This window comes from Filicampus tigris, chromosome 3 (assembly GCF_054856515.1).
Source record: "Filicampus tigris isolate MCC_2025a chromosome 3, RoL_Ftig_1.0, whole genome shotgun sequence".
Taxonomy (NCBI): domain Eukaryota; kingdom Metazoa; phylum Chordata; class Actinopteri; order Syngnathiformes; family Syngnathidae; genus Filicampus; species Filicampus tigris.
Window position 1 is genome coordinate 6,579,153 of NC_141219.1, and position 27,905 is coordinate 6,607,057.

Below are 27,905 nucleotides of genomic sequence, written 5' to 3' on the forward strand. Positions count from 1 at the left end.
CTCAGTTTGATTGCGGAATACTTAGCATAAAAACCCATATGATTATAGCGGAAACGAGACAGTGTCGTTTTCAAAATAAGATCGTATAAATAAATCTGTACTAAATAACCGAAACGGATCTAATCTAGGACACAATCAAGACTCATTACATTAATCACTTAATTAATTACCAGGATTGGATAGAATGTCTTCAATCGGTCCGCCTTCTCGACAAACTGATCTTAAATTTGAAGCTGCAAACCGGATATTCGCTTTGTTGCATGTAGTGTCACACTGGCTAAAGGACACTGACACAATGCCTTTTTAAATAACCATTTCATATGTGGGCTACGCTGGACTGAAAGCCGATGGAAGTCACGCCGGGGGGAGTGTGGCGGTCGTGTCCGAGATAGGCGGCCCATTTTCGGCAAAAGAGGAGCGATGGGGACGACGGTGCGGCTCGGGATGCTGCTGGTGCTGGTGCTCTGCACCGCTGTGCTGCTTTCAGGTGAGACAACAATCCGTGCGATGCACTGATGAATGTATGATGATGAATATGAAGATACTCGTGATATTCACGGTCATTCATAGTAATCGTTAATCCTACTGCCTGTTCTCGTGGTCGTTTAATCTAGCCTTGGGGGGTGCTCACAATAAATTGATGTGGGCTTTTGTTTTGGTGACGTCGTCACACACGCGTACACACACTTGCAGACACACACATACACACACTGCCGTATCGATCTGCGGTGGCTAAATGATCAGTCTTAGTGTGGAAACACGGGATGGCCTTTCACCGCGAGGATGCAGCTACAGTATATCGGCATTACATCACTGCAGAGTAGACACAAACACACGTTGCCATCACCAGCACCTTGTCATGTCCACTAACAGGATGTATCCTGTTACAAATTATGGGTACAGAATGTATGTGTTAAATAAGCCTAATAAAAAATGTTTGTTGGGGAAAAGTACGACTATAAATTTGGGGGCATATGGCAAAATGATTTATGAGCGTAAAAAGTATGCCCCCAAAGATATTTTCAATAATGCTGCTCAGAATATATATTTTTTTGATTGAATGAATATGCTTTAAAAAATGTGTTGGAAGAATAGGTCATTTCCCTCTGACGTCACACAATCCTCGCTAGGCCTGTTACGTAGCAAACTGTCCCGGACGATATATTTTCCCGGAAACTAAACTATCACGATAAAACGATAGTGTCGTGGTTGTTGTTGTTGTTGTTGTTGTTGTTGTTTAATGCCTTTTAGGTAGTAATGATGTTAGAGCAAAAATAAATATTTTTAAAAAACTGTACATCCCTTTTAAGTGCAGTTATCGTTCAATTCTCAAGGAACATTTTTATTGAACATTTGCAATGAAATCATAGAACAATAAAACATCTTAGGTATAAAATGTAACTAAAAATGATTTAAGCTGTTTAAAATACTTGCTCTTCAACAAATATTGACACAACACTTACAACAGCCACAAAATATCTGTAACGGCAGAGTTAAATTGGATGTGTTTTATCTTCTAAACAATGTCCTCTTTCACTTGGTTGTACAAGGCTAGAATGGCTGTTTGGGAAAGCCACGTTTTAGGGCATTTGTATTACCTAGCTCAAGGATTTGGCAACTGGCGGCCCAGTCCATGACCATACTCTGATTAGTACCTTGATTTTTTTTTTTCCTGGAGAAAAAAATGGGAAAAATACAAAATATAAACAATTATTGGAAAAAAAAAAAAAAGAATTTGCAAATCATGATGAATGAACGTTTATAGTGTGTTTGTGCATGCAGCAGGTTGCGGTGATCGGGTGGAGGTCCACATGGAGCGCAGGGGTGTGATTTTCAGCCCCTCCTGGCCTTTAAATTACCCCGCCGGACTCAACTGCAGCTGGAACATCCAGGCTGGCCACGGAGAGATCATTACCATCAGGTAACGCGCACGCACACACACACACACAAACAAACACACTTGCACGCTAATGGCGTCCCGTGTTTCAGTTTCCGGGTGTTTGACGTTGGCGAGCCGGGGAGATGCGAGTCTGGTGATTGGCTACTGATGACGTCATCCGGGTGGTCCGGCGGGGCTCCGGACTCGCAGCGTCTGTGCGGTTCCACGCGGCCGCTGCCCTTCATCACCAGCAGGGGGCACGCTTGGCTCTACTTCCACTCAAAAGTCAACGGCTCGGGACAAGCTCAAGGCTTCCACATGTCGTACATCAAAGGTAAATAATCATATGTGTGAATACGTGCATGTCAATCATAGAGTATGCAGTGGTGATTTGAAGTAAGAATGACCTGACTTACAAGTTGTTGTTTTTTTTAAATACGAGCCATCGCTCGATAATGTAAGATCTCTTCACACAAGTGTAAGGTAGTGACGGGAAAATGAAACTTCAAATTTGCTTCATGAATCAATATTGCATTGGTTTATTGTTGTATTTTTGTCACAAGTCAGTGTGCTTTCAGCCCAATGTTGAACAGAGAGTGCCATCTAGAGCAGTAAAAAAAAAAAAAAAAACAGATTCATGAAACAAATTTGAAGCTTTTCCCACTTGAATTTTAGGGAGGACACGCCCCACTGCAATATTAGTGGCTGCTGCATCCAGGCAGGATAGTAAATGTGCCGTATGAATGGGACTATATGCTGCCCCCAGGTCGTTAACTCATTCACTGCCAGACATTTTCAGACCCTCTTTTACCCTAACGTTTGAAAGAAATTGATCAAAAAAAATATGAATAAATTCCTGGGATTGAGTGGCTGGACTGTGAAAAGACAAGTAAATTTGTCAGCGAATGAGTTAAGATGTGCACACCAGAATCAACAGCATAATTGGCATTACAGGCGAAAAACTGTTTAATTCTTTTGAATTCTATTTAACTATGTCACTAGGGTATGTTTTGATAAAGTATAATATTATGGAGTGCTATTGCAAAAGTTGTTTATTGTGGGGGAGAGGCTGGAACAGATTAATGGCATTTGCATTAATTTCAATTGGGAACGATTATTTGCGATACGAGTGTTTTGCGTGGTAAAGTACCAAATTGAATTTGTATCTGTTTGGTAAAAACAAGTGCGGGCGATTTTTTTTCAAGGGGTTTGTGAATGTACCTATAAATTGTTGATGTGATGGGTACAGGGAAAAAAATTGGTGGAATAAATATGCGTGCAATTTTTTTCCGGATGGTGCGCAGGTCACCTGGGTCAGAGCAGCTGTCAGCCGGACGAGTTCCTGTGCGGTAACGGCAAATGCGTGCCGCACTCTTGGAAGTGTAACGATCAGGACGAGTGCGGCGACGCAACTGACGAGCGGGGCTGCTCGCCACCGCCCACCGCCGCCCCGCCGGGCCCGTGCCCCCGCGGGACGCTCCCCTGCGCCACAGGGCGGTCCACCAGCTGCCTGGCCGCCACCCTGCGCTGCGACCGCTCCCGGGACTGCCCGGACGGCAGTGACGAGCTCGGCTGCCCCGACACGGCCTGCGGAAAACGTCTGGGCCACTTCTACGGCTCCTTCGCGTCGCCTGATTTTTTTCGCCCCGCTCCGGTGACGGCGGCCGAGCTTCGGTGCTCCTGGGTGGTGGACACGCGTGACCCCAAACCCATCCTGCTGCGGTTGGACCTGCGTCTTGGGCCCGGGGACGCGCTGCACGTGTACGACGGCGCCGTCCACCGGGCCGAAAACCTTCTCCAGGTGCTGTCCTACCATAACAACCGTCGGCCCACCTTGCTGGAGTCCAGCCGGGGACAGATGAGCGTCCTCTATACGGCAAAACCGCAAAGTCCCGGACACGGGTTCAACGCTACCTACCAGGTGACATCAGTTTGGTGGGTTACAATGTAGACAGCTGAAAGCGGAAGTCAACGCAAACATATTTTTTTCAAGAATATGTTCTATGCAAGCCCACTAGTTGAAACAGGGCATTCTGATAAATATTGCGTTTGTGGAATAAGAGTTAATCCACTCGTTTTTAGCCATCTCCGGGGGCGGCCATTTTGTCTTCCGTCGACTGTAATGACGTCACAACTGCTCACAAGGACCAATCACGGCTCAGATTCAGCGAACAGGTCAGCCGTGATTGGTCGTTGTGAGCAGTTGTGATGTCATTTTCAGTCGACAGAAATGACAAAATGGCCGCCCCAGAGATGGCTAAAAACGAGTGCATTTTACTGCTTAAATTATATTACACAAACACAAAATTAATCAGAAGGCCGTGTTTCAACTAGTGGGCCTGGTGGGAACATATTCTTGAAAAAAATATGTTTGGGTTGACTTCCGCTTTAAAAAAATAGGAGGAGAATTATGCCTAAAAAAGGGGGGGGTATGGCAAATGTATTTCTAAAATGATGTTTTTACACAAATGTTTTTTTTTTTTTAAATAAGGTAAACATTTTTTGTGGGGGGGGAAAAAAATAGTTGGAAAAGATATGCTTAAAAATGTCATTCCCATGATCTCATGGCCTAAACTGAGTTTTTACTACCTTTCACACAGTACATTAGTATAAGAAACAATGGCTTTGCATGGCAGTGGCTCGAGTTTGCAGACTAGCCGGAAACAAGGATTCGGTTCTTTGACTGAATTTAGCCGACTCCCCAGAAACACAGCAGACTCAAATGATTCAACGCACTGACTTGAGTGAGCAAAGTAAACAGAAATCCACCACACCACAGAATCAAATGATTCCGTTGAATCGGCTCATTGACTCAAGTTAGCTTACTCGGCTAAATCTGATTTTCCGTCACCTTGTCCAAAGTAAACCAATTTTCGTTGTAATTCAAATTGGTGTATTCTAACCCCCATATTTGTGCTGTGGTCCTGCAGGTAAAAGGCTACTGCTTCCCAGGCGAGCGTCCTTGCGGCAGCGAGCAGGGTTGCTACTCGGAACGTCAGCGCTGCGACGGCTACTGGCACTGCCCATCCGGTCGGGACGAGGCGTCCTGCCCGGCGTGTCCCGACGGCGAGTTCCCGTGCGGTGGTGACATGGCGGGCGCCTGCTACCCTCCGTCAGAACGCTGCAACAACCAGAAGAGGTAGTTTAATGAAGTACGGCACTGGAGTTATTGAGGTATTAGTGCATTCTACTACTTACTGTCCCGCCGCTGCAATCGTGAAGGTGCCCGGACGGTTCAGACGAGAACAACTGCTACGACTGCCAGCCAGGCAACTTCCACTGCGGCGACAACCTGTGCATTTTCGAAACGTGGCGCTGCGACGGCCAGGAGGACTGTCCGGACGGCAGCGACGAGCGTGACTGCCCCACCGCGGTGCCGCGCAAAGTGATCACGGCGGCTTTGATCGGCAGCCTGGTGTGCGGCCTGCTGTTAGTGGTGGCGCTCGGCTGCGCCCTCAAGCTGCACGCCCTGCGCGGCCGCGACTACAGAGTCTTCGAGACGCAGATGTCTCGCATGGAAGCCGAGTTTGTACAGAGGGAGGCGCCGCCGTCTTACGGGCAACTCATAGCGCAGGGACTCATTCCCCCTGTGGAGGACTTTCCCGCTTACAACCCCGCACAGGTAAGTCACACACACAAGCACTACAGACTCAATTGATTCAGTCCTCTGATTTGGGTTAGCAGACAATAAAACGCCACAGAATCCATCGATTCAGTCGATTTGGGTGATGGATTCAATTTAGCAGATTCTTCGGTAACACGGTGAGATTAGATGATTTGGTTGTATCGGTTTACTGACTCGAGTTAGCGGACTCACTGCAAACACAGCAAACTCAGTTGATCCGTTGTACTTTGTAATTGGGGGACTGACTAAACTTATCTTACTCACCAGAAACACAGCACACTCAGTTGAAGCAGTTGAATGCCAAAATTTGCAAATTCGCTTCGATGATTCGGTTGTGTGGGTTCACAGTCTCAAATTAGCAGACTCAGCGCAAACACCGCAGATCTCCAGTTAGCAAAAGCTAACTCACTGAAGAACTGAAGCAATTAAGCTAACCGGAGCGCAGTTGACTCAAATGATTCCATTTTAGCGGTTCACTGTTCACTCACAACTGACTCAAATGACTCAGTGAAACCGAGTCAATTCAATGAACTGTTTGTCAACTATGCAGAAGTTCATTTTGAATAACAATTTATTTAAAAAAAAAAGTTGTGTCATTGACATAAATGGTCATTGGCTGTGTATCGGCACAATTGGTGTCCTCACTAAGATTTTGTTCGTTTCTCCCGCCTCCTTTTCAGGCCTCCGTGTTGCAGAACCTTCGCTTAGCTATGAGTCGACAACTCAGGCGTCACACAGGCCGCCGCGCTTCCACTTCCTCGTCATCATCGCGGCGGCGCTTTGGGCACCTGTGGCGTCGCCTGTTCCGTCACGGAGGCCGCCCCAGAGGCCACGTCCCCCTTCTAGACCCACCGCCCGGCACCCACGTCAACCTGGGGCTACACAGCTATCGAACTGCGCGAGGAGACGTGGACGCTCAGCCTGCCCGGGGCCACTCGGAGAGCGCCGACCCACTGGAGTGCGCGTCTGAGAGTCCCGCCTCTCCTCTTTCCTACCAATCAGGTGACAGCCCAGAAGGGGCGGCGCTGTCTTCGGAGACACCCGGTCCAAGTGACGCGTCTGCACCGCCCCTTCTTACTGGTTCGCACCCTCGCTCCTCTAGAAAACTGATTCTGGATCTGGCACGAAACATGAAGGGGGTCTCGCTTAGACGCTACTCCCCACTGGGGCCTCTGTCGCCAGCCAATTCCCTAGCGACTGCCACCCTGCCCCACCCTCTGGGGAGCGTGCCCCCATCATCGTCATCGTCGGAAGGTGACGGTGGCAGTCGGGCGGCAGACGTGAGATGCAAGGAGAAGAGGAAGAGGAGGAGGAGGAAGAGGAGGGACGGCAGCGACCCTTTGGGTCAGCAAACGACGCCTTGCTGACAAGCGACGCCCGCTAATCGACCTGGCAACAAGTGTCCTTGAGGCCCACGCCCTCTTATGTCAATTCTAACTGATTGCAAACACCCTGGAGAACAAAAATCAAACAATTACTGTATAACAAGCTAAAGGCTAACAGGTTGAGACGCCATGGCCGCCTTTCAGTCACTACCTAGTGCCAATATGCTTTGCTAGCAAGCCATAAACGGACAGTTAATTTAATGCTCGCCTGCTAAGATATCACTGTTTTATAGTTTGGGAACTCGAAAGAACTAGACTGTGCCATTTTAGATTAGGTGAAAAACTAATGATGCTGATGAAAAGTGTAGAAAAATGGTTGAGTGTCCTATTTTTATTTGTTTGTTTGTTTGTGAGCTAGCAGGCTACTTCCTGGTTCTAACATTTGCATTCTGGAGCAGGGGGAACTTTTGTGTTGTGACTCAGATGTCAAAAAGAGAAAAGCATTGTGTCATATTTTTGTTTGTACATTTGTTTGTTAGCTAGTAGGACTCATAACACCCAAAAATGTCAAAAAAAGAGAAAATTCATTACAAAAACGTGCATAGTTTTATTTATACATTTTTGTAGTTATCATACAACTTCCTGGTTCATGAAATTTGATGGACAAACTGGTTTCTACCATTTTTGAATGAATGCAAAGTAGTAGAGTCTATTAGGTCTAAACATCCTGGCCTGCTATGTTGCTACCGAACAAACAAAACACACTGTATGATTTTTCGATGTTTAAGTCATAATGGAACTGTCCCTCCACTAAATAATACAAATGCTAGAGCGACATTTGTCACATCATCCATGAACCAAAAATTAGCCTGCTTCAGCCAGCAAACAAAATAAAGTATGGTCATCAAAAATACACATACCGACACTTCCTTGTAAATAGGCAAAACGACAAAGAAACACTGTAAAAAACAAAACAAAACAAAACAAAAAATAATAAGCAGGCTGCTTCCTAGTTCCTGTGGATTTTTTCCACTTTTGTTTTGTGGAATGTCTCTTCGACATTTCAGTCATGATGGCAGTGCCACCTCCATTCAAGAGTAGGCTGAAAGTGGTAAAGTCCTATTCCTTTCATCATCCATGGAGCAGCAGTTAGCCTACTTACTACTTATCAAGAAACAGATTCTTTTTTAAATGTAAATTTCCAGTGTATTTTTGACAAGTATGCATTTAAGTAGCTTAAATTAGCATTAGCGTCGACGGATATTTTACGCACCGTGCCACCATTAGAGATGCCTACCATGTGCCATATTTTTTTTTACATCTTGTCTCTGTTTTAAGCTCTTTGCTGTGGAAAGCCGTTTGTGCGTTTATTCAAAATCCTTGGTAACCATCTTAAGGTCCATGTGCTAACATGCTCTTTGTCCTCACAATTGGGACAGTACAGCGCAAGGGTAAAACAACTGAAGCTGGAAGCATTAGTTGAACAACTGTCGAGCTATTTATGTATGTTTTGAATTATTACCTTCACTGTGTACCAAAGTTGTTCAGTTAGTTAGGACAAAGGACAGCCCGTAAGCTGGTTAGCAAGGATAGCAAATTAATGCTCAGTCGGCTTTCCAGACTTTGCCTCGTCTTTTGACGTTTGCGTTGCTCTTAGAGTACTAGAGTAGTTGAGTGATCCCGAAAATGCCTTAAATGCTTATTTTTCTTGGTATTGTCACTGTAAAAACGGGTAGGAGAGATGCCATCTCTCCACTCAGGGGATGTTTGCTCGCTACAGCTAAAAGAGGCAAGTTATGCTGCGTTCAACAAAACTGTTAATTATGCAACTTTTTTTTAACATAGGGCGGGCTAAGAAAGTTTTATATACATATATTAGAACATTAAGTAAAATGCTGGAGGGGCTAAACTGGGGCTACACAGATTTCTGACGGGGCTATAGCGCCATCCCTGACGAGATGAACATCACAAACTAAAAAAAAAAAAAATGCCCTCCAAAATCGATGTAACTTAATCTGTGATGAAATTTTGAAATTCAAAACTTTTTGACTTTTTGGATTTCAGTTTTCTGGAATGCAGTATAAACTAACATACTCGGGATTGTTTAGCAGTGTTAGCACGCAGGTTAATAAACACTGGGATAGTGTAGGATGAATATATACAGTATATATTTCTATTTCTATTTGAGCCGAAAGAGCAAAGCTACTATAATTTTCTCATGGGTTTGTTAGATTCTTGTAAAAAGAAAATATGAGTTAATAGTTATTGTTCATTTGTTTCTGTGCCTGCGGTCAATAAAATGTGAGCATTTAGAACCTTTTTTTAATGTCAGGGTACTTCATACCAAACTATGTTTTTACACAATACTCTATTTAGAAATTTATATTTGTATTGTCATATAACATAACAGAGGACTTGAACCCGTTTTCACCCCATTAGCTCAGTGTTCACGTATTAGGATGCTTTGGCTTGAAGCTAATGTTGTGAGCCTGGCCCCACCAGATGGCGCTGTTGAGCACTATGCAGGCTCAAAATAATTGTGAATAGAATAGGTCTTTAAATATAATCATTTATAAAATATTTTATCAAAAATAATAATATGCAATAAATACCAATTATGTTACTTTCATTATAAACATTCATGCGGAATACAAAGGCTTTACCAAAGCCAAATTCAATAATTTAACTTCTCTAAACAGGAGTGAAATAGGGCCGGCCAATGAGCGCTTGTTGAAGTGATGAGCCACTCAAATCATAGTGCGCATGTCCCAAACTGCTCTCAATAGACTGCCATGGGGCCACATTAACTGGGCCCATCATCCAATTAAAACATCGGAATTATATACGTGACGTGACGTCAAGACGCAATCACAAGCTCATTTTCGGCGGATGGCAATACTGTATACAGCTGTAAGATAGGTTGGTTTTCATCGGGCAAAAAGACAATAATAGCAAACCAACAATATGAATGAAATAGATTAATTGATAAAGAATAAATTTAGCACTTTGACACTTGAGCAAAAATGTTAAATTAAGCGTTTGGGACCGCATCAGGCGGTGGATATTTAGACACACAAGTGTCGATGCGGCTACAGTCAACCGTGCTATGGATAGCTTCAAAGCCATTTGAGTCGACTGAGAAAAAGTGGACGTCATCGCTCAAAGAGAGAGAGAGGGAGAGAGAGAGACACCGCTCAAGAAACGGAGGGAAAAAACCACTACAGCAGTTATGAAGGAAGCTTGTGATACCGTGGTGGCTCAAGGAGAGATTTTGCGATTTTTGAGTGATCGCTTTATAGCAGCACGTGTAGCTTGTGGGCAGCACACTTTTCACTAAGTCCAGCAAATCAAGCTCGAAACTGCAGCTGAAATCCCTGTACAGTCACAGAGTTGCATGCTGGCAACACTGTCTCTGCTGCAGTTGATTTATGACTATTTACAGGATGCCTTATCCGAAACTGTCACTGCTCAAAATTATCACAACACCAATGACCACAGCTGAGTCTGAGAGAAACTTTTCAGCACTGAAGAGGATCAAGACATTTACAAGAAACCCAACGGGGCAGCAGAGATTAAATGCATTGGCTATGTTGTCCATTGAAAACGAATCCATTCATGAATTATTGGACTTTGACAGACGGTTATTGACAAGTTGGCCCTGATGAAAGATCGACATGCATCCTTTCTATTCAAGAAATGAACAACACCGGTAAGTAGCATTTTTGTTTTGAACCACTCAAAAAGGTTTTATTCATAGCCTTATTTTGTATTTTGTAACATTTTATTCATGGCCTTTTTTTGTAAGGTTATGAATAAAAACGGATTGTGGTCTTGAATTGAATTAGAATATATTGTGTAGGTTATTCTGCTTGTGAATGTAAATTGTAAATTGCCCACTGTTGTGCCCCACTCAACCTTTCATGCCAGAGACGCCACTGGTTAGCACGCTAGTGAAGCTAATTGTGAATCATTACTTCAGAGAGTGAGACTCACACATATCTCAGTGTCACACTCACACGCTTTAATTTCATTTCTGTTGTTATTTAATTAAGAAAGGGTCTGGTGTCTCACTCCAAGGTTTGGTCAAAAGTTGACAGCCCTGTTATACTCATTTCCAACACCGTTGATTGGGTAGACATGATGCTCCTGGAAAGTTGCTATATTTAATAAGCTATGCGTTGTTATTGTTTCCATTTTTACAAAAAAAAATGACAAAAGAAAACCTATAGTAAAAGCCATCAATGGTACAGGTTCTAAATTTGTCAGCTGCATCCACCAAAAATGTACTTTTCTTTAATGAAAAGCTGTTGGTAGCATTGCTTTTAGCATTGGCAAAAAGCCAACTTTTCTGACAGATGGTTCGAGGTATCCTTCCACTTGATTGAAACAATTGTTTTTAGTATCGGCATTCCACATTGTATCATACAGTGCATCTTGCAAGTATTCACAGCGCTTCACTTTTTCCACATTTTCTTCTGTTACAGCCTTTTTCGAAAATGGATTACATTTTCCCCTTCAAAATTATTCATACAATACCTCATAATGACAATGTGAAAACGTTGTTTGAATGCGAATTTACTAAAAATCCTAAAAGCTGCACCAGAGCTCAATTTTGAAGCTGTGAATGCCAACTGTATGTTACTGAGATGTGTTTTATTTTAAATAAATAATGAGTTTTGAGGGAAAAAAATGAATTTACTCAATTTTAGATTAAGGCTCATGTGGCATAATATGTGACATATAGTGTACTCCAATATGGAAAAAGTAAAGCGCAGTGAATACATTCAAGATGCAGTTTTGATTAGTTGACAGCAGGTTGAAACACACAACCAACACCTTCAGTTTTCAAGACTTCCAGCTGTTTGTTTTTAACATTAGCCTGCCAAATCCATAGATGAGGGAAACCTGATCTTCTTCGTCTTGATTTGTTTTGAAAGTCCGCAACGGTTTGAAACGCGCGACTAAGATTTTAGTATTCAGGACACAACTTTCAGCATTTGTTTTTAACTCCAGCCTTCTGAGTCTGCAGACAGCAGAAATGTATTCTTCTTCTTGATTTGTTTTGACAGTTTGAAACACACACTACCGATACGTATGATGTGAGAGCAGTGAGACGCACGACCCCTGTGTGACCAAAACCATACAATAATAACTCTGTTTTGCAATGTTTTGGACTTTTTAGTGTTTCCCGTTCTTCTACAAAGTACCACACGTTACAAATCAGACATTTTTAAAAACAACTGCGGATGCAAACGCTTACAAATGGTTGGCGGCAGGATAAAAATCCAAGGATGAGAATAGATTAGCTTGTCAGATGTACTGTATTGGAAGAGTCCATATTATAACATACACTTTGCATATATAAAATGTATCTTTGGGTTATCATTATTATTATAATTATTATTATTAATATTAATATTATAATTATTATAATTATTATTATTATTATCATTTTAAAACAAATCAGGAAGTTAACATGTAACTACCTGAGAACAAAGTAGTGGCAGTATAATAGCAATTAATATGCATTTAACGTATAAATATAGAAAGAGGTCATTTTGTAGTTTGTTGATCGGCCAATCAGCAACAACATATATTAAAAAACAACAACAAGGTTTAGCTTTGTTCCCCTCGCATCAATACAAATATGACAAACAAATATGAAAATATACACACACTACACAAATGCTCGTCAATAAGGCACATTCGCATTCACGTAAAAGATTGGAAGCCAACCGGGGATGAACTTTAAAAACATTTTCCCCCTTAATTTGGGGATTTAAAAAAACATATTTAAAATCAATTTTAGAGCAGCAGCTGGCGATGCTGCGGCACCTCACTGTCAGTCCAGTTTAGTCAATGGAAAACCTCATGAAAGTAATTTTACGGAAAAGGCACATTGTGGATGCATGGAAAACTAAAGTGAAGTGAAGTGAAGTGGAGTAAATCCTCTATAACATGTTTAAAAATCAAAAGTTGACCAAATAAAAAGCAACAAATAAAAGTCTTTGCATTGATAATGATATCAAAAAAGTTTCTGAGAAAGTCTTCACCTTGTCATGAATCTGTTTTCTGTGAGTTCAAAGCTGTTTTAGTGGTGACAAAAATAGCCAAATTGCATAGGGGGAAAAAAAAAGGGTTTAAAAATTATGGTAGGCACCCCAATCCTCTGGGGGGCGCCCTTGTGCGTCAGAAAAACAGGTAGCACTGAATGTGGCAAAGGCTTGAGGTCCGCAGGTGCACGTTTTGACGTGGGCTGCACCACACCCCCAAGTGTTTGTCTGCGTGTGTGTTTGTGCGCGTTTGTGTGTGTGTCCTGTATGTTTGGTATGTGTGCGTGTGTACACAGTGTATCCGAAATAATGACTTCACTTTTACCACATTTTCTGTAACAGCCGCATTCCAACATTTTCCCTCAACAACTTGCTCACAGCATCCCACAAAGACATGAACAATGTTTTTGTTTATAATTTGATTCTTTAGATATTTTTTGAAAAACAATTAAGAAATCGCATGTACGTAATTCCGAGCCTTTTGCCAAGAAGGTCAATACTGAGCTCAGGTGCCTCCCGTTCCCATTCCTTTGAATATATTTGTACAGTCGACAGTCTTAGCGCAAACCAAGCAAAGTCAAAGATTTTAAAAAAATGTGCACTTACTTATTTGTTATGATTGTGTTTAGCATTTCAAGAAAAACATACGATGCATTTATTCCATTTTGGAATAAGGCTGTTTGCTCTAAAAGTATCAAATGTAGAAAAAGTGAAGCACTGTGAATATTTTTTGCGGATGCTCTTGAGTCTGTCCTGAGTGTGTTCGTGTGTTCCGTGTGTCCATGGCATCACATTTTAACAAGAGGGTATGTGTAAATTCGCCCATCAGGGGGCGACAAAGGCTCAGTCTGTGTCTTTGGACGAGGTGAGGGGTTGGGCCTCATCTGGGCCCTCCTGAGGGAACATCACGTAACACGCCTTCTGGCCCGTGTAGGTCAGTTTCTCTGCGGGAGATGAACACCATGAAGCACACGTACAGGTACGGACTTGACATAGTCGGCGAGCGCTCACCCGTGATTTTGTAAATCCACTTGGGTTTATCCTTCCACCAGACGCCCACTAAGTAGACGGGCACGCCGGTGAGCATGATGACCATGCCCAGGCCGCACACCACCGGCTCAGAGTACAAGCTGAAGCACAGCAGCACCACCCAGAACAGCATGTAAGTGATGGGGATCAGCAGGTTCACCTGCAAACCACACACAAAAAAAAACACTTGGATGCTTTTTCTTTGGATTTTTTTTTTTTTTTAGTGCTTCTCGATTATGGAAAAAATATGAATTGCGATTATTTTGATAAGAATTGAAATCACGATTATTAAAATGTTATTTTTTGGGGCAAACAAGGAAATGTTTAAACGTAAAAAAATATAAAGACAAATGCATTTCTTTGAAACACTATAATTATGTTTCTTTTGGACCAAACAAAATTGATCAAATTAATTATTATAAGATTAAAAAAAAAGTACAACCATAAATTGAAGTATAAGCATATTAATAATCGTTTTTTACGATTATGCCAATTTTGTAATCGCGCGGTGTAATAATCGTACTTGTAATTGAATTACGATTAATTGCACAGCCCCACTTTTTTGGTGGGGTCATCTAAGGTTTTTTTTCTTGTATCCTGTTTTGGATGTCCACCTATCTTCCTGTTTACGGGTGAAACTTGTGTGAGGGGGTAATTTTATTTGTAACTTTGCAGTTTCTTGAGACTGAGTTTTAGCGGGTCGTAGTACCTTGATTGGTCGCATCAGGTCCGGCTTCTTCTTGCGGAGGTAGAGCAGGGCAGCGATGGTGACGCCGTACGACAGATAATTGATGAAGGACACATAGTTGATCAGGTTGTGCGTCTCACCGATGCACAGGATGACGATGGTGGCGAAGCACTGCGGCACACCGGGAGACATGTTGCGTAATCACGAGTGCGTCTACCTAATGTTGTGTCGTGTGCTCCACTGTGGCAGGAAGTGCAGTTACTCACGCAGACCAGCAGGGCGGGAATGGGCGTGCAGTTCTTTAGATGGATCATGGCCAGCAGGTAAGGTAGGTGACCCTCCCTGGCCCCTGAGAAACATAACCTACAAACACACACCGATTTTAGATACAAACATACACAGATTATACACATTTAGACCTCCAGCAAGGCCAAACACTGCTAATTTTGCCATTGCATACTCTCGAAGTGCCGTGAGTGTGCTTTTGTGTCTTTTACCTGGAGGAGGTAAAGAGATAGCCGTTGATGCCTCCAAAGGTGGACAGGGCCACGGAAATGGGCATAACCCAAGAGAACATGCCCAGCAGCTTTTCACCAAAAGTCTGCAACGTGACACGATAGCAACGCGGACATCAGTCAGGCAATGGATTTTGAGTACGTGAACAAAATGAAACGAAGGTAGTCCAAATATGACGAAGATTTCTCACATTTTGGAATATGTTTGAGTGTTTTATCATTGTTCAAAGTTCACGGGCAATTATTTAGAGCAAACTGCGGATCATAAAAGACAGTCACATGGATCTCGGTCTCGTGGCCAAAGAATGTGTGTTCTTACGAGAACGATGCAGCAGATAGCAATGAATTATTGTTATTACCAATGAAAAATGATGCAACTGTCACAGCCAACACAACGGCCAAAAACACACCGAGTAGCGCCCCCTAGAAAGTTTTTAGTCCCTGAAACCTGTTTCATCTAGCGGCAGTTGGGTGGAAACTCAACAGGAAGTGAGTCATTGTAAGAGAATTGTAGGGAATCCCCCCAAAGAGCCCCAATCGTAAGCAGATACCTCGACAGATTTTTTTGCCTGCACCATCTAATGTCATCTAATCTCACCGGCGCATAGTGTCAAAGTTTGATGATGAGCATTTTTCAGAAGCAAAACCAATCATTCGCCCCGACACCAGTTTCACAATAAACAGGAGATTAAGGAAATAAAAATAATCATGACTATTTATTTTTGATTGGCATTGAAATCCGATTTAATAAAACGATTATTCATTGGTGTATTTATTTAACAACTAAAACTCTCGACTACTCAAAAGTATCATCATAGCCTCATGCCCATTCATTTCATCTCTGCGCGTTGAACGTTTTTCTTTCTTGAACTCTTTTTGAACTTTTTTTTTTGTCAAGTACAAAATGACCTCGTAAATATACCGTCACGTGAAATTCAACCCTCTTGCATTTTCATTCGGCTACTTGCATCTTTGCACACGTTGAAATCGTGACTGCCGCGCCTGTCCTTCCCGTTAGCGTGAAGCCAACTGGTGCGACTGTGACTGTAAACGCTTACCACCGCCACGGCATTGGACGCCAGCAGCTCCTCGGGGCTCATGGAGGAGAAGTAGGCGATGTTGGTCATGGTGTACACCAGCGTCACCAAAGGGATGGAGATGTAAATAGCACGGGGCAGGTTCCTAATTTAACGAGATGAAGACACACTGATGCAGTAGGCTCAAGGCAAAAAGTCAAACGGAAGCAAGATGACGTATCTCAAATCAAGGCAAATTATGCTTGTTCTTCATCCGCCAAGATATGTCTTGATTTTATTTCTAGAGATGAGTGAGTTTATCTTATAATAAGAAACCATTAATTCCATAAAAAAAGATTGTTTTTTACTGTTTGTAGTAGTAGCGGTAATATTTTTGCTATCCAGTCCTCTTGCACTCTCTCACCATGACCGAATGTATCGTTTTAAAAGTGGCGTAAATAGCATAAGATCATTCCTTCGGTAAATATGCAATTTTTATATGGTGGATTTCACTTATTGAGCAGGCGGCCTGGAATCGGGCGATGGAGGGGGGATTACTGTACACCAGGTTTAAGACAATGGTGGGGGTTTACTTGTTTTAAGAAAGCTTCTAGTCAGGTTCTATGGGGCAGATCATTTTGCTTAAAGAGGAAATCAACCCAAACATATTTTTTTCAAAAATATGTTCCCAGCAGGCCCACTAGTTGAAACATGGCATTCTGATTAATAATGCGTTTGTGATTAATAATGTTGTTTGGAATATGAGTTAAGCAAGCAAAATCCACAGCCTTTTTAGCCATCTCTGGGGGCAGCCATGAAAAGGACATCACAACTGCTCAAGGCTCAGGTGACGACCAATCAGGGCTCAGCTTCAGAAAACAGGTAAGCCGTGATTGGTCGTTACCTGAGCCCTGAGCAACTTCGATGTCATTTTCAGTCGACGGGAGTGACAAAATGGCCGCCCCCAGAGATGGCTAAAAACGAGTGGATTAACACTTATTCCACAAACGCAATATTGATCAGAATGCCTTGTTCCAACTAGTGGGCTTGCATAGAAAATATTCTTGAAAAAAAATATTTGGATTGACTTCACCCTACATTCTTTAAATGATTATTTTCTTCTTGTTTTTATTCCCACTTTTTGCAATGTGGATTAAAATGGATCCGACTTACTTGCGTGGCTCCACCACCTCCTCGGTGACATAGTTGAGGAAGTTCCAGCCACTGTAAGCGAAGGACGCCTGCAGAAAGGCCAGCGCGATCTGGCCAACGGACGGTTCCTGACTGAACTCGAACGCCACACTGGGCACCAGAGCGTCGTAGTAGCCTGGGGGGGGGGGGGGGGGACAATGCATTCTATCACCATGAACGCGTGTGCCGGATTTCGTGTCAGCCGGACGCACCGCCGGCAGGAAAAGTTACCCAACCGAAGCGAGCCGAACATTGTGAAAAAAAAAAAAAAAAAAAAAAAGTAAGCGCGGTTACCTCGGCCGATTTGAACTAGTCCCACAATGATGATGAGGGTCAGGGCCAGCAGTTTCCCCACCGTGAACACATCCTGGATCCGCGTGGCCCAGCGCACACTGGAGCAGTTCACCCATGTCAGCAACACTGCAACGCAAGAAGACTCTTTATTATCTTTGATATTATGAGCAATGATCCAAGTAGCTGAGCCCAAACTCCCGTTTGGGTCGTTTTGTCGGTGGCCGAACGGTTGCAACTTTGGAGGGATTTTCTCCCAGCGCTCAGAGATTATGACGCCACGAGTTAAGTGTGCAACCTTTTTGATTTTAATAGCCCTTTAAACACTCGTTCTCACAGGGGGGGCGCGTTCAAGAGCATCCATCACAGGGTAAAACTTTTCCTCCCACCACTCAAACTGCTTCCTGTGTGGATGTTTGGCTGAAGCTTTTCTGTGGGGCCAACCGCCGCCCCCTTCGCTGCCCCCTCTTTTTCCTATGCAGTAATGCTAGAGTGTCCCCCCCCCCCTCCCCCGCTCGAACAGCCAACATGCCAAGCGTCCGTCTTGGCACTGACAGGAGGGAGGCGTCCAGGAAAGTGACAGCGCAGGTAAATCTGTGTGCCAGTGAGAGCTAAAAGCTCGACAGCGGAATACTAACGTTTATGGAGGGATGTGGGGGTGGGTTGAGGGGGGCTCGCCAAAGGGTTTCCTATTCTTAGAATAAATGAGCAGCCTACTATCTGCTTCACTCATAAAGACACACACTCTTTTATGCACACACGCACCTCAAGAGGAAATGATTCTGAAACGATAAATAGAATAAATGATTAAAAAAACTATTGAGAAAACAAACAGCACTGATACAGTTAAAAACATGGAAAAAATTAAAAGATTACAACTAAAAAAAATAATAATTAAAAACACAATAAAAAAATATTATTTGTATTTTAAAAAGTAGTTTTTTTTTTTTAAATATACTAAAAACAATTTATTGGAAATAAATTGCCTTAAAGTAATTTGTCCCTTTATTGTTGCCATAAGACGTCTGTTCTCCGTTCCTTATTACAGTCAACCCCTGCATAATCGCGGCTTGGCCCCCAAGGATTTGCATTTTCACAGATTCTCGGGACGAAACGTGACGAAAGAAGAATTGTCTAAAAATACAAAAATGTTTGAAAGAAAAAATGAACAAAAATATCGCCATCAAAAAAAACGGTTAGAAAAATAGAAAACTATTACGACAAACATATTAGAAAATATTAGGGCTGCGACTAATGATTATTCTAGGATCGATTAATCTGTCGATTATTTAGTTGATTAATCAGACTAAAAAAAATACACTAATTTGTATCCCTTTCAAAAACAGTCACATTATTTCAAATTGGCAGTGCAGGAAATGCATAAATTATATAAAGAGATATATAAATAAATGCATAAATAGTCAGTAACATGTCAGAAAATTGACAAATATAGGATAAGATCACTGTTTTCCAAAGTAAGCGCAGAAACACAAAAGCACAAAGAAATCGTTGAGAGGCTGAAATTCCAAGAATGTGGAGAATTTTAAATTAAACAAGGTCTCTAAATGATGAATCAATTCTCAAAATAATTTTTGCTTGGTATGATAATTGATTAGTTGTCGATTATCAATCAAATAATCATTGCACCTCTAAAAATATTTTTCAGTTGACATAAAAATATCTGACGAGACCTACTAAAATACTACAAAATAGTTTTAAAAACAGCTAAATAATTAATTGGAAAATATTGACTAAAAATACACAAATAGTTGACAAAAAATCTGGGAAAATATTAGAAAAGTTAAACACAAACATATTGTACAGATTGGATTAAAATAAGACAATACTTGCTAAAAAATACAAAGTTTTCAATGAAAATATGGCCACCGGCTCATCTGCCTTCTGCCCTGGCTCATTGCACTCTCCTTTGCTGTCGCAGCACACACAGAACGACAGAAGCCGACAGGTACTCTCAGAGCCGCGAAATACGTTTGTATCACTCATGAGCATTTGACACGGGAACACAAATCACCTGAAACGGATTAGCCGTTTCATCCCCAAGTGTGATTGACGGTGGACATGCGAGCCACTCACAGACGCAGGCGGTGGCCAGCAGCCGGACGGCGGCGTAAGGTGGCAGGCAGTTCTGGAAGGCGGGCTGCAGCACATAGTTGGCGAAGGTGAGCGCGATGACAGCCAGCGTGGTTGGATACATGATGAGCACGGCGCTCCATAGCAACAGGAAGCTAAGGCACACATAACAAAACACTTTTAGAAACAAATTCACCGGTTAAAAAAAACAACAAAACTGACCTCAGTTCAACAAGCATCAAACACCCTTAGCACTGCTGGGTTAGAAATAACAGCTATTGGGTTAATTTTAACAACCCAATATTTTTTTTAAATAGTGGGTTCTTTTACCCCACATTGGGTGGATATATATATTTTTAAAACGAGTTATTTTTAATCCATATTGGGTTGATTTTTTTTTATTTTTTTTTTTTTTATTTTTTTTTTTAAATAACCCAATATGTGTGTTGGGTTATATTTAACCCAGCAGTTTTAAGAGGGTTTTTTTTTTTTTTTTGCAAAGGAACACCAATAAGTTAACGTGGAGTAGGTAGACTTGTAGTGTGGTCACTTGTAAAACAATTAAGAATGCAAAAAAAGTGACTAATATAATAAATGAAAATTTAGAATGGCCACCAAAATTTCACGAATCCTCAAAATATTAAGGAAAAATAAAATATTAAAACAACTACAAAATAATGCAAAAAAGATATCAGGGGATAAATAAATATTCCCCAAAATATCAAGTAAAATATATATTATAATTCAAAAATACACAAGTCAAGTATAGGATGGAAAATGGAAATTTTGCGAAAAAGTCAGAACTATTAAAAGAAATAAATCATGAATATATATAAAATATTTTTAAAAATACCATCTGCAATGCGAATCACCTTTGCATTATGCCTTTTTCATTAAAGTCCAGAGTTTAGGAATCTTTGAGTTTTACAATTGACAGTGTCGGTGTACAGTGTGACTCTGCTTATTTCTCATATTCTTACCCGATGAGCCCGCCAAAGATCTCCGTCACGTATGTGTAGTCTCCTCCCGACTTGGGGATGGTAATGCCCAGCTCGGCGTAGCACAGGGAACCCAACACGCAGATCCCGCCTCCGCACACCCACACGATGAGCGACAGTCCCACCGAGCCGGCATGCTCCAAGACACCTTTGGGGGACACGAAGATGCCCGAGCCGATGATGTTGCCTGAGGACAGGAAAGAGACATGCTAACGCAAACAACCATAAGATTGTTTGATAGATTGATATACAGTATATTGATAAAGATATTTTATGTACTTATAAAGTGCTTTGTTACAGCTGCAGCTGTCGTGAAATGCGCTGTATAAATAAAGTTGGATTGTATCATATATAAAATTATACTGTATTAACAGCCATAAACAAATATATGAGTCCACCCTTGTTTCTTCAGTATCCTATTCATTTTAAATGCCTATAGTACATTTGTTGGGACCAATATATTTTTGTGTCAGTTAGTCACCTGATACACTTTTAGTAGCACCAAACATTAAAATGAATAAGACATTGAAGAAAACATGGTGGTCTTTAAATTGTGTAATTTATCAATTATAATTAATGACTTCTTTAACTCATTCACTGCCAGACGTTTTTTAGACCCTCTTTTACCCTAACGTTTGAAAAAATTTGGAATAAAATTTAAATAAATTCCTGGGATTGAATGGCTGGACTGTGAAAAGAGAGATACATATCTCAATGGCAATGAATGTTGATGAAAGAAAATCAAGACATTATTTCGAACTAGTCCTTAGAATTCATCAACCAATTATTTCAGTAAAAATACATCTATCCATCCATTTTCCGAACCGCTTATCCTCATTTTTAAATTGTGATTAACCAATTACTTTTTTTTTTTTTTTAATGTAAATGTCTTATAAATGATGTATCTCATGTTTTACAATAAATCAATTATCCAATTATTTAATGAGATGATTGAATACAAAAAAAAGGCATTTTAAATAACTATTGTTATGGGGGGGAAAAAACCCAAGTAAATACTTCAGACTTGCTAAAGTAAATACTCGATGGGCCGGATTAGCAACAGTTGCCTGTCGAGGGAGTTCCTGGTTCTCAATGGGAGTTGGAAAGCCATGTTTTGCTTTCAGCATAGTAATGGACTTCACTCTAATTCACAACCAATGGGGGGGGGTTCGATTTATTACCTTCCCTTTCATTGGCTCCCTCCCATCCTTCTCGGGGGCCTCGGAAATCGAGATCACCGTCACTTGCTTCCACCTACGGGACACTTTTTAGGCTTTATTTCCCGTCCCACCAGTCGTCCACCCGTGACACTTTCTCACGCCCCTTTCATTGACCGAAATGCAGAAACGTTGCGCTGGTGATGTCGATGTATCACGGCAAACGGGGTGAATGTTAAGGTGGGCGGGACAAACAAATTAGCAATTGGTTAGCGGACGCCGCCATTGTGATGCCGGCAAGGGCGGTTCATACGGAACGCAATCTTTCCCGTGCATGGTAAATCCTGTCAAATCAATTGATCGTAGGGTATGTTTTTGTTATTGCGATGATGGAGGGGGGTGGAGCTATGGGATTGAACATTGACTTGGTTGTGTAATTTCACACTTGATGCGTGGACATGCGCTCTAAACACACAACTATTTGTGCACAAGCCATTACAAAGTCCGTTATCATAAAAAGGCCCCTTTCACTCATTCACTGCCAGGCATTTTCAGACCCTCTTTTACACTAAGGTTTGAAAAAAAAAGTGAAAAAAATATGAATAAATTCCTGGGATTGAATGACTTGGACTGTGAAAAGACTTGTAAATTTGTCTTTGGGTGTAAATGAATTAAGTGTATTGCTCATACGAGACACTTTCCTATGCAGCCAATGCCATTGGCTGTACTATGTTTATCGTTACCTTTTATCTGGTTGCCACCTTGGCGCCACCCTCCAGGGTACTGCTTTTGTTCCCTTAATGTTTACAGCTTTCTCATTGGAAGCGCTGCCATGGTAACAGTAACCAGTATTTGTCCTCACGGAGTCCGCGATAGTGCATGTAGGGAGGGTCATGTCGTATTTTTGACAGTCTACTTTGCAGACGACAATCACTTCACCATTTGCCAACCTGTGCTATGTGTGTTTACGAGGACTTGAAATCTGCCTTCGCTGCTTCTGTAAACAAGCTCGGGTTATGTTTTGGGTCAGTCATTTGTTAGCAAAGCTACTAGATAGGCATGACTCAAATTTTTGTCACTTTTCAAATCTTTTTTTAAATTTGACCAACTCTCAATTTTCTTGTTTTAATTTTCTTTAGTGCATGTTTTTTTTTTTCTTCTACACGTCCAAATGATCTTTTTAAGTCACATTTTCTGCGTCATTTTAATACCCGACCCACCCCCCTGAGTGGAATTACCCAACCAAGTTTGCATGCATGAAAATGACGGTGATGTGAAATTTTCACAGCATTTCATCTGTGGAGGCACGCAATGGCAGCCTCATCATCATACATCAAAGACCCCCCCTCCGCGCACCCCCTTCCCCACTTCCGTTGTGTTCTCAGCATCTCCGCTAATGATGCGGCGTGAGCAGAGAGAAGAATTCATGGCTGTCGCGTCCACTTGTGGAGGCCGTGTGAGATGTTGCGTAACGGCCGTGTTGTCATTGTTATGTCATAAACTATCCCCCAACACCCAAATGCACCCCCCCCACACCCCACCGCCACCACGTGTCATCCTTCTTAAAAAGGACCAACCTAAGTTACTGTTTCATTATTTTAGCAAGCCCACCCCCATTTTGGAGTTCTCCCCACCATTGGTTTTGTGTGTGAGTGTAAATGTGTGCAAAGTGACCAAACCAGTATTGAGGAGGAGAACCCCACCCACACCTACTCCCACAGCAGCCTCAGGCGAAATAGTAGTTCAACTGCATGTCTGCTTTGGGAATATGCTTCACTAAAATGCATGAGTGCTGTTAAAATACAGTGAACCAGTGCTTATTTGTGGTTCAGCATTCGCAAATTCACATATTGACAGATTTTTTTTTTAAATAGTTAGGATTTGCAGTACACAGCAAAATCTGAGTTGTTGTTTTTTTTTAATTCAGTCTTCTGATTGACTTGAAGGGTGAAGTTCAAAAGCCTCCTTTAAGCCACGGGCAATTCATACCAGGGGCGGGGCCAGAACGTGGCTGATGGGTGGGTCTGAAAAAATCAGGGTGGGTCTGAATATTTCTCTCGCTGAGCACAATGCTCCTGTCCCGACACATCGTATATATCATGTCAATTTGAATAATATGAAGTTCAGCTCTTCCTTAGACAACCGCAATTCTGTCATTCTTAAAATTCAAGAAAATAAAAATCACAACAAAACACAAATTCAAAAATAATTAAAAAACAATTTACTAAAAATTTAAAATATATATTTTTCATGAATCTCACTGGGTGGGCAGTCTGTGCACACCCAGGCCCACCCATGGCTCCGCCCCTGATTCATACTAAAACATAATGCACGTTTTGGAGATATAGGAGGAAGCCAGTTTACCTCACGAAAAGCCATGCAAGTATGGAGTAAATCATGTATGCAAAACCCAGAGAGGAGGGCCAAGAATGAAACCCAGAATCCCTGAGGCCTGAACTGTGCTGTGCGTCAGATATGCTAACCCCTTTTCCAACATGCTGCCAGTGAAAATACAATCAAAACTTTTCAAATCAAATCAAATTCTATTTATATAGCACTTTTCACACACAAAAATGCAACTCATAGTGCTGTACAATAAAAAATGTTTTTTTACGGCCTTTATTAGGGGTATTCCGATCGCGATGTTATGCTGCCGATTCCGATCATCCATGAGTGGGATCATCTTATACCGATTCCGATCACATGCGTTAGCTGTGCATTTTTTCAAATTTAGAGCTCCTCACGAACGATTATTTTCTATAATCGATTAATCTGTCAATTACTCGATAAACCTGATTTGGAAAAAAGAACATTATTTTCAAATTTCCATCCCTTTGTTATACAAAAAAAGGACATTCTTTCAAATAGACAGTGCAAAAAATGAGAACTTTTGAGGTAAAGTGGAACCAGTGTTAAGGTTGGTCTTTGAGTTTAAGGTTTCAGGATTAAGGTTACTCTATCCCAGTGTTGCATTTGTGGTTAAGCAGAAAAATCAGGGGGTGCCCCCTCAAATGGCTGAAAATGGGTGTATTTTGCTGCTTAATTCATATTCATATTAATTCCTATTCCACACATGCAATATTAATCAGAATACAGTGTTTTGACTATTGAGAGCACCTAAAACATATTATTGCAAAGAACGTTTTTGTCTTGGCTTCCTCTTTAAGGTGAAGGGGTTATCGTGTAAGACTTATGTATAGAGTTTCTGGTGTAGAAGTTAGGGTGTAGGTTTTAGAGTTAGTCTTGCCAACATGACTTTAGCAGAGTGATAGTAATTGTTGAATTTCTGCGAATTCGGGATTGGTATTTAGGGATTAGTTGCTAAGGGTTAGGGGTTACGATTTTAGGTTAACATTAGGGTTCAAGTAGTTTGAATTTAGGAGTTGGGGTTAAGCATAGAGTAAACGGTGTTAGTTTGAGACTTTATTCTGAAAAAACACATAATCTCATAAAACTGCGCTGCAATTGACTAGTAAACCTGACGGGAGCGCGCGGCGGAGTGTCGGGTTAAAACAACAATCAAGCATCACTTCCTTTCAGCATGCCGTCATGAAAAGCCGCGGCTGCTAGAGCGGCAAACCGCTGACGATGCCAACGGGCCTGGCGAGCACGTGACCAAGTGGTTGCGTGTAACTTCTCCTCTCAAGAAAACTGACACTATTGTTCCAGCTCCCTGCGGTCGGGCTAACATGACGCCGCGGGCCCCGTTGAAGGCCTCCCCCACTCCACCGGCTAACGTTGCAGCTAAAAAGGAACTCGTGGAATGGAGTCATGTGAGCGCGCTGGCTCGCCGACGTATTTGCTGTTCTCATTTGTCCCGAGTGGCAGGAAAGGCTGTGCGGTTGAAGAAGCCCAATGTTTAAGTTAGAATTGATACCCGCCATTAATATATCCTCAAGTTTGTTTTGTAATGTTTGGGTATACCACACCGGATCACAGCTGTGCCCTTTGTAAATGTGCATTCTGTATCAGCGTGCGCTTGTGTGTGTCATGTGTTTGTGTACGTGAGTGTGTATGTTGTGGGTGATAAATATGTATCAATAATTGCGTGTGCGGAGTGCGCAATGAGTTTTCATGCATGATGCCCAAGTGTGTGTTTTTGTGTATGATGTGTGTGGTGTTTGTTTGTATGTTGCGTTTGTGTGTGTGTGTGTGGTGGTTCACTGATTATTACGCCTTTATCACAGGTATTTGCTTTAATATCATTCACAGGTTAACTTATTTTTACATTTTTACTTGTTAAAGCAGTTTAAGCGGTTAAACAGCGGTTAAATTGCGTATACACTTGAGTGAAAGTTGTACTTCAGACTGAGCGTTTTTGATACTATATATGTATATATATATATATATATATATATATATATATATATATATATATATATATATATATATATATATATATAATTTTTTTTTTAACCTGAGTCCACAATTTGATCCCTGGATTAGATAAATTCCTCATTATCCCTCTGTGGATCAAATCCAAATAGCGGGACATCAAATCTGCGCTAACGATGGAGTCACACTCATGCCATAATCCATTTGCTTGTGTTATGTCTGCTTTATTTAGACATAAATCAAAGTAAAAGGAGCTCACCGAAATAACTGCGGCGTGCCAAAGTCAAGTCTGGAGGCACACACTAACACGCGTGCACGCGCAGGCACACACTGTATTGCAGCATGTATGCAGTGTGTAACACGACCCTGAGTAAGCCAGCCAATTCCTGCACTTAAAGCATCCGCCCTGTTGATGTGCAAAACCTCCTGCAGATGAAGCCATGCGACTCAAATCCCAAGAACTGATCCACTCTCTCTAGTCTACTCTGCACAAGTGGTACGCACGTCTTTTCAGTTCAAAATAAACCAGCCACGTAGGCAGGCACCAATGCAATAGTTTCCGCTCAAGAGAGAGAAAAAAAAATGAAGTGTAGTAGTTACAGCATCCTGCCTGAAATCACTAGTGAATGCCCGATTGTGCGTAAAAGGTGACATTTTTGCGTCAAAATGGGTCATTGCGCGGGGTGGGAAGCACTGATTGAAGTCCCTGCTGTAACTTGAATACTCAAAAACAACTGGGACGTTGCATTACTCACGTTTTGAACTCGAACTTTGAACAAGAAGTGTCAGAAACTTACCGATGATGATGGCGCACGCGCTCATAAGTCCAATTTCTTTCTTCAATGTCACCCTGTCGTCCTTATTTTTGTCCTTCTTCTTCCTCTTCGCCTCTTCCGCCATCGTCTCTGGTCCCGCTCCACGTCCAGCGGGGGCCCCGAGACTGTCGACTTCCAAGCGAGTAGTAACGAGGAGCGCTCCCGAGGCGGTGGTGGAGGACAGTCTTTAATAATATGACACACACACACATACACACGCACCCCCACCCACGCACACGCTCCTACACGCAAGCGGCGATGTGACATGGCGTGCGCATGCGCAGCGCTCACCTTCTTCATCCTCCGCCTCAGGTGGGTCGCGCTGCGTCAGACCTTCACTTTGTCGCCCAAAGACCAGACCAGCTGAAGGGATTTGAATAATTATCCGGAATTTTTAATTTACAGTCTATGTTGATAGAGTAGTAAAATCTAATGCGATGATAGCCTTAGGCTATTAAAAAAAATGTTAATTCAATTAATTTGAAAATTTGTTGATGTAGGTGGGCGGTACCTGCGGTATAATTAATTAATAATTAATTTACTAAACTGAAGACAAATCTGCCCTGCGACTGGCTGGCGACCAGTTCGGGGTGTAGTCTGCCTTCGCCCATTGATGGCTGGGATAGGCTCCAGCAACTCCCCGTTACCCTGTATAGGATAAGCGGTTTGGAAGATGACATGACATGAAGACAAATCTACAGTGGTACCTGTAAGTTTAATCCGTTCATTCGTAACTCAATTTAACACCATTTTTTGTTATATGTCCTTGATAAAGTAATACGACTGTACGATGAAACACGCCTGTTGTATGTGTGCATTTAAGGGGCGAGATTTAGTGAGTGACAGAAACATGTCTGGTTTGTATTTGTGTGAGTTTCTGGATTTTAGTTTGGGCTT

General features: G+C 41.9%; 2 protein-coding genes and 1 long non-coding RNA gene across 4 annotated transcripts; 2 read left to right on the plus strand and 1 right to left on the minus strand.

Moving 5' to 3' along the window:
- The first annotated feature begins 271 nt into the window (after positions 1–271).
- Positions 272–9,144, plus strand: lrp3 (low density lipoprotein receptor-related protein 3). Of its 2 annotated transcripts, none has more exons than XM_086025269.1 (7): positions 272–487; positions 1,783–1,921; positions 1,990–2,213; positions 3,184–3,800; positions 4,810–5,018; positions 5,102–5,501; positions 6,185–9,144. In XM_086025269.1, exons 1-7 carry the CDS (start codon positions 421–423, stop codon positions 6,869–6,871), a joined length of 2,343 nt encoding a protein of 780 aa, XP_085881395.1. In that variant the 5' UTR covers positions 272–420; the 3' UTR covers positions 6,872–9,144. The 2 variants fall into 2 exon arrangements, with proteins under 2 accessions (XP_085881395.1, XP_085881396.1); XM_086025270.1 differs by having other exon boundaries at positions 1,786–1,921.
- A 578-nt stretch (positions 9,145–9,722) lies between these two features.
- On the plus strand, positions 9,723–14,052 carry LOC147149692 (uncharacterized). The gene is made up of 3 exons (XR_015086090.1): positions 9,723–10,538; positions 13,712–13,861; positions 13,935–14,052. It is a non-coding gene; the product is annotated as an uncharacterized LOC147149692 (long non-coding RNA).
- On the minus strand, positions 11,845–27,251 carry slc7a10a (solute carrier family 7 member 10a). Its single transcript, XM_086025277.1, has 11 exons — positions 26,991–27,251; positions 20,684–20,888; positions 19,707–19,858; positions 17,616–17,741; positions 17,304–17,457; positions 16,173–16,296; positions 15,097–15,200; positions 14,866–14,962; positions 14,621–14,770; positions 13,894–14,071; positions 11,845–13,826 (listed from the first exon to the last, which is right to left on the minus strand). Exons 1-11 carry the CDS (start codon positions 27,091–27,093, stop codon positions 13,726–13,728), a joined length of 1,494 nt encoding a protein of 497 aa, XP_085881403.1. The 5' UTR covers positions 27,094–27,251; the 3' UTR covers positions 11,845–13,725.
- Between the last annotated feature and the right edge of the window lie 654 nt (positions 27,252–27,905).

Coding starts and splice junctions, on each gene's coding strand:
- lrp3 (XM_086025269.1), top strand. CDS start 421: ATGGGGACGACGGTGCGGCTCGGGATGCTGCTGGTGCTGGTGCTCTGC. Junction 5,019..5,101: donor CGCTGCAACAACCAGAAGAG/GTAGTTTAATGA, acceptor GCAATCGTGAAG/GTGCCCGGACGGTTCAGACG. Junction 5,502..6,184: donor CCGCTTACAACCCCGCACAG/GTAAGTCACACA, acceptor CCTCCTTTTCAG/GCCTCCGTGTTGCAGAACCT.
- slc7a10a (XM_086025277.1), bottom strand. CDS start 27,093: ATGGCGGAAGAGGCGAAGAGGAAGAAGAAGGACAAAAATAAGGACGAC. Junction 19,859..20,683: donor ATCTTTGGCGGGCTCATCGG/GTAAGAATATGA, acceptor TGTGTGCCTTAG/CTTCCTGTTGCTATGGAGCG. Junction 17,742..19,706: donor GCTGGCCACCGCCTGCGTCT/GTGAGTGGCTCG, acceptor CTTGCGTTGCAG/TGTTGCTGACATGGGTGAAC.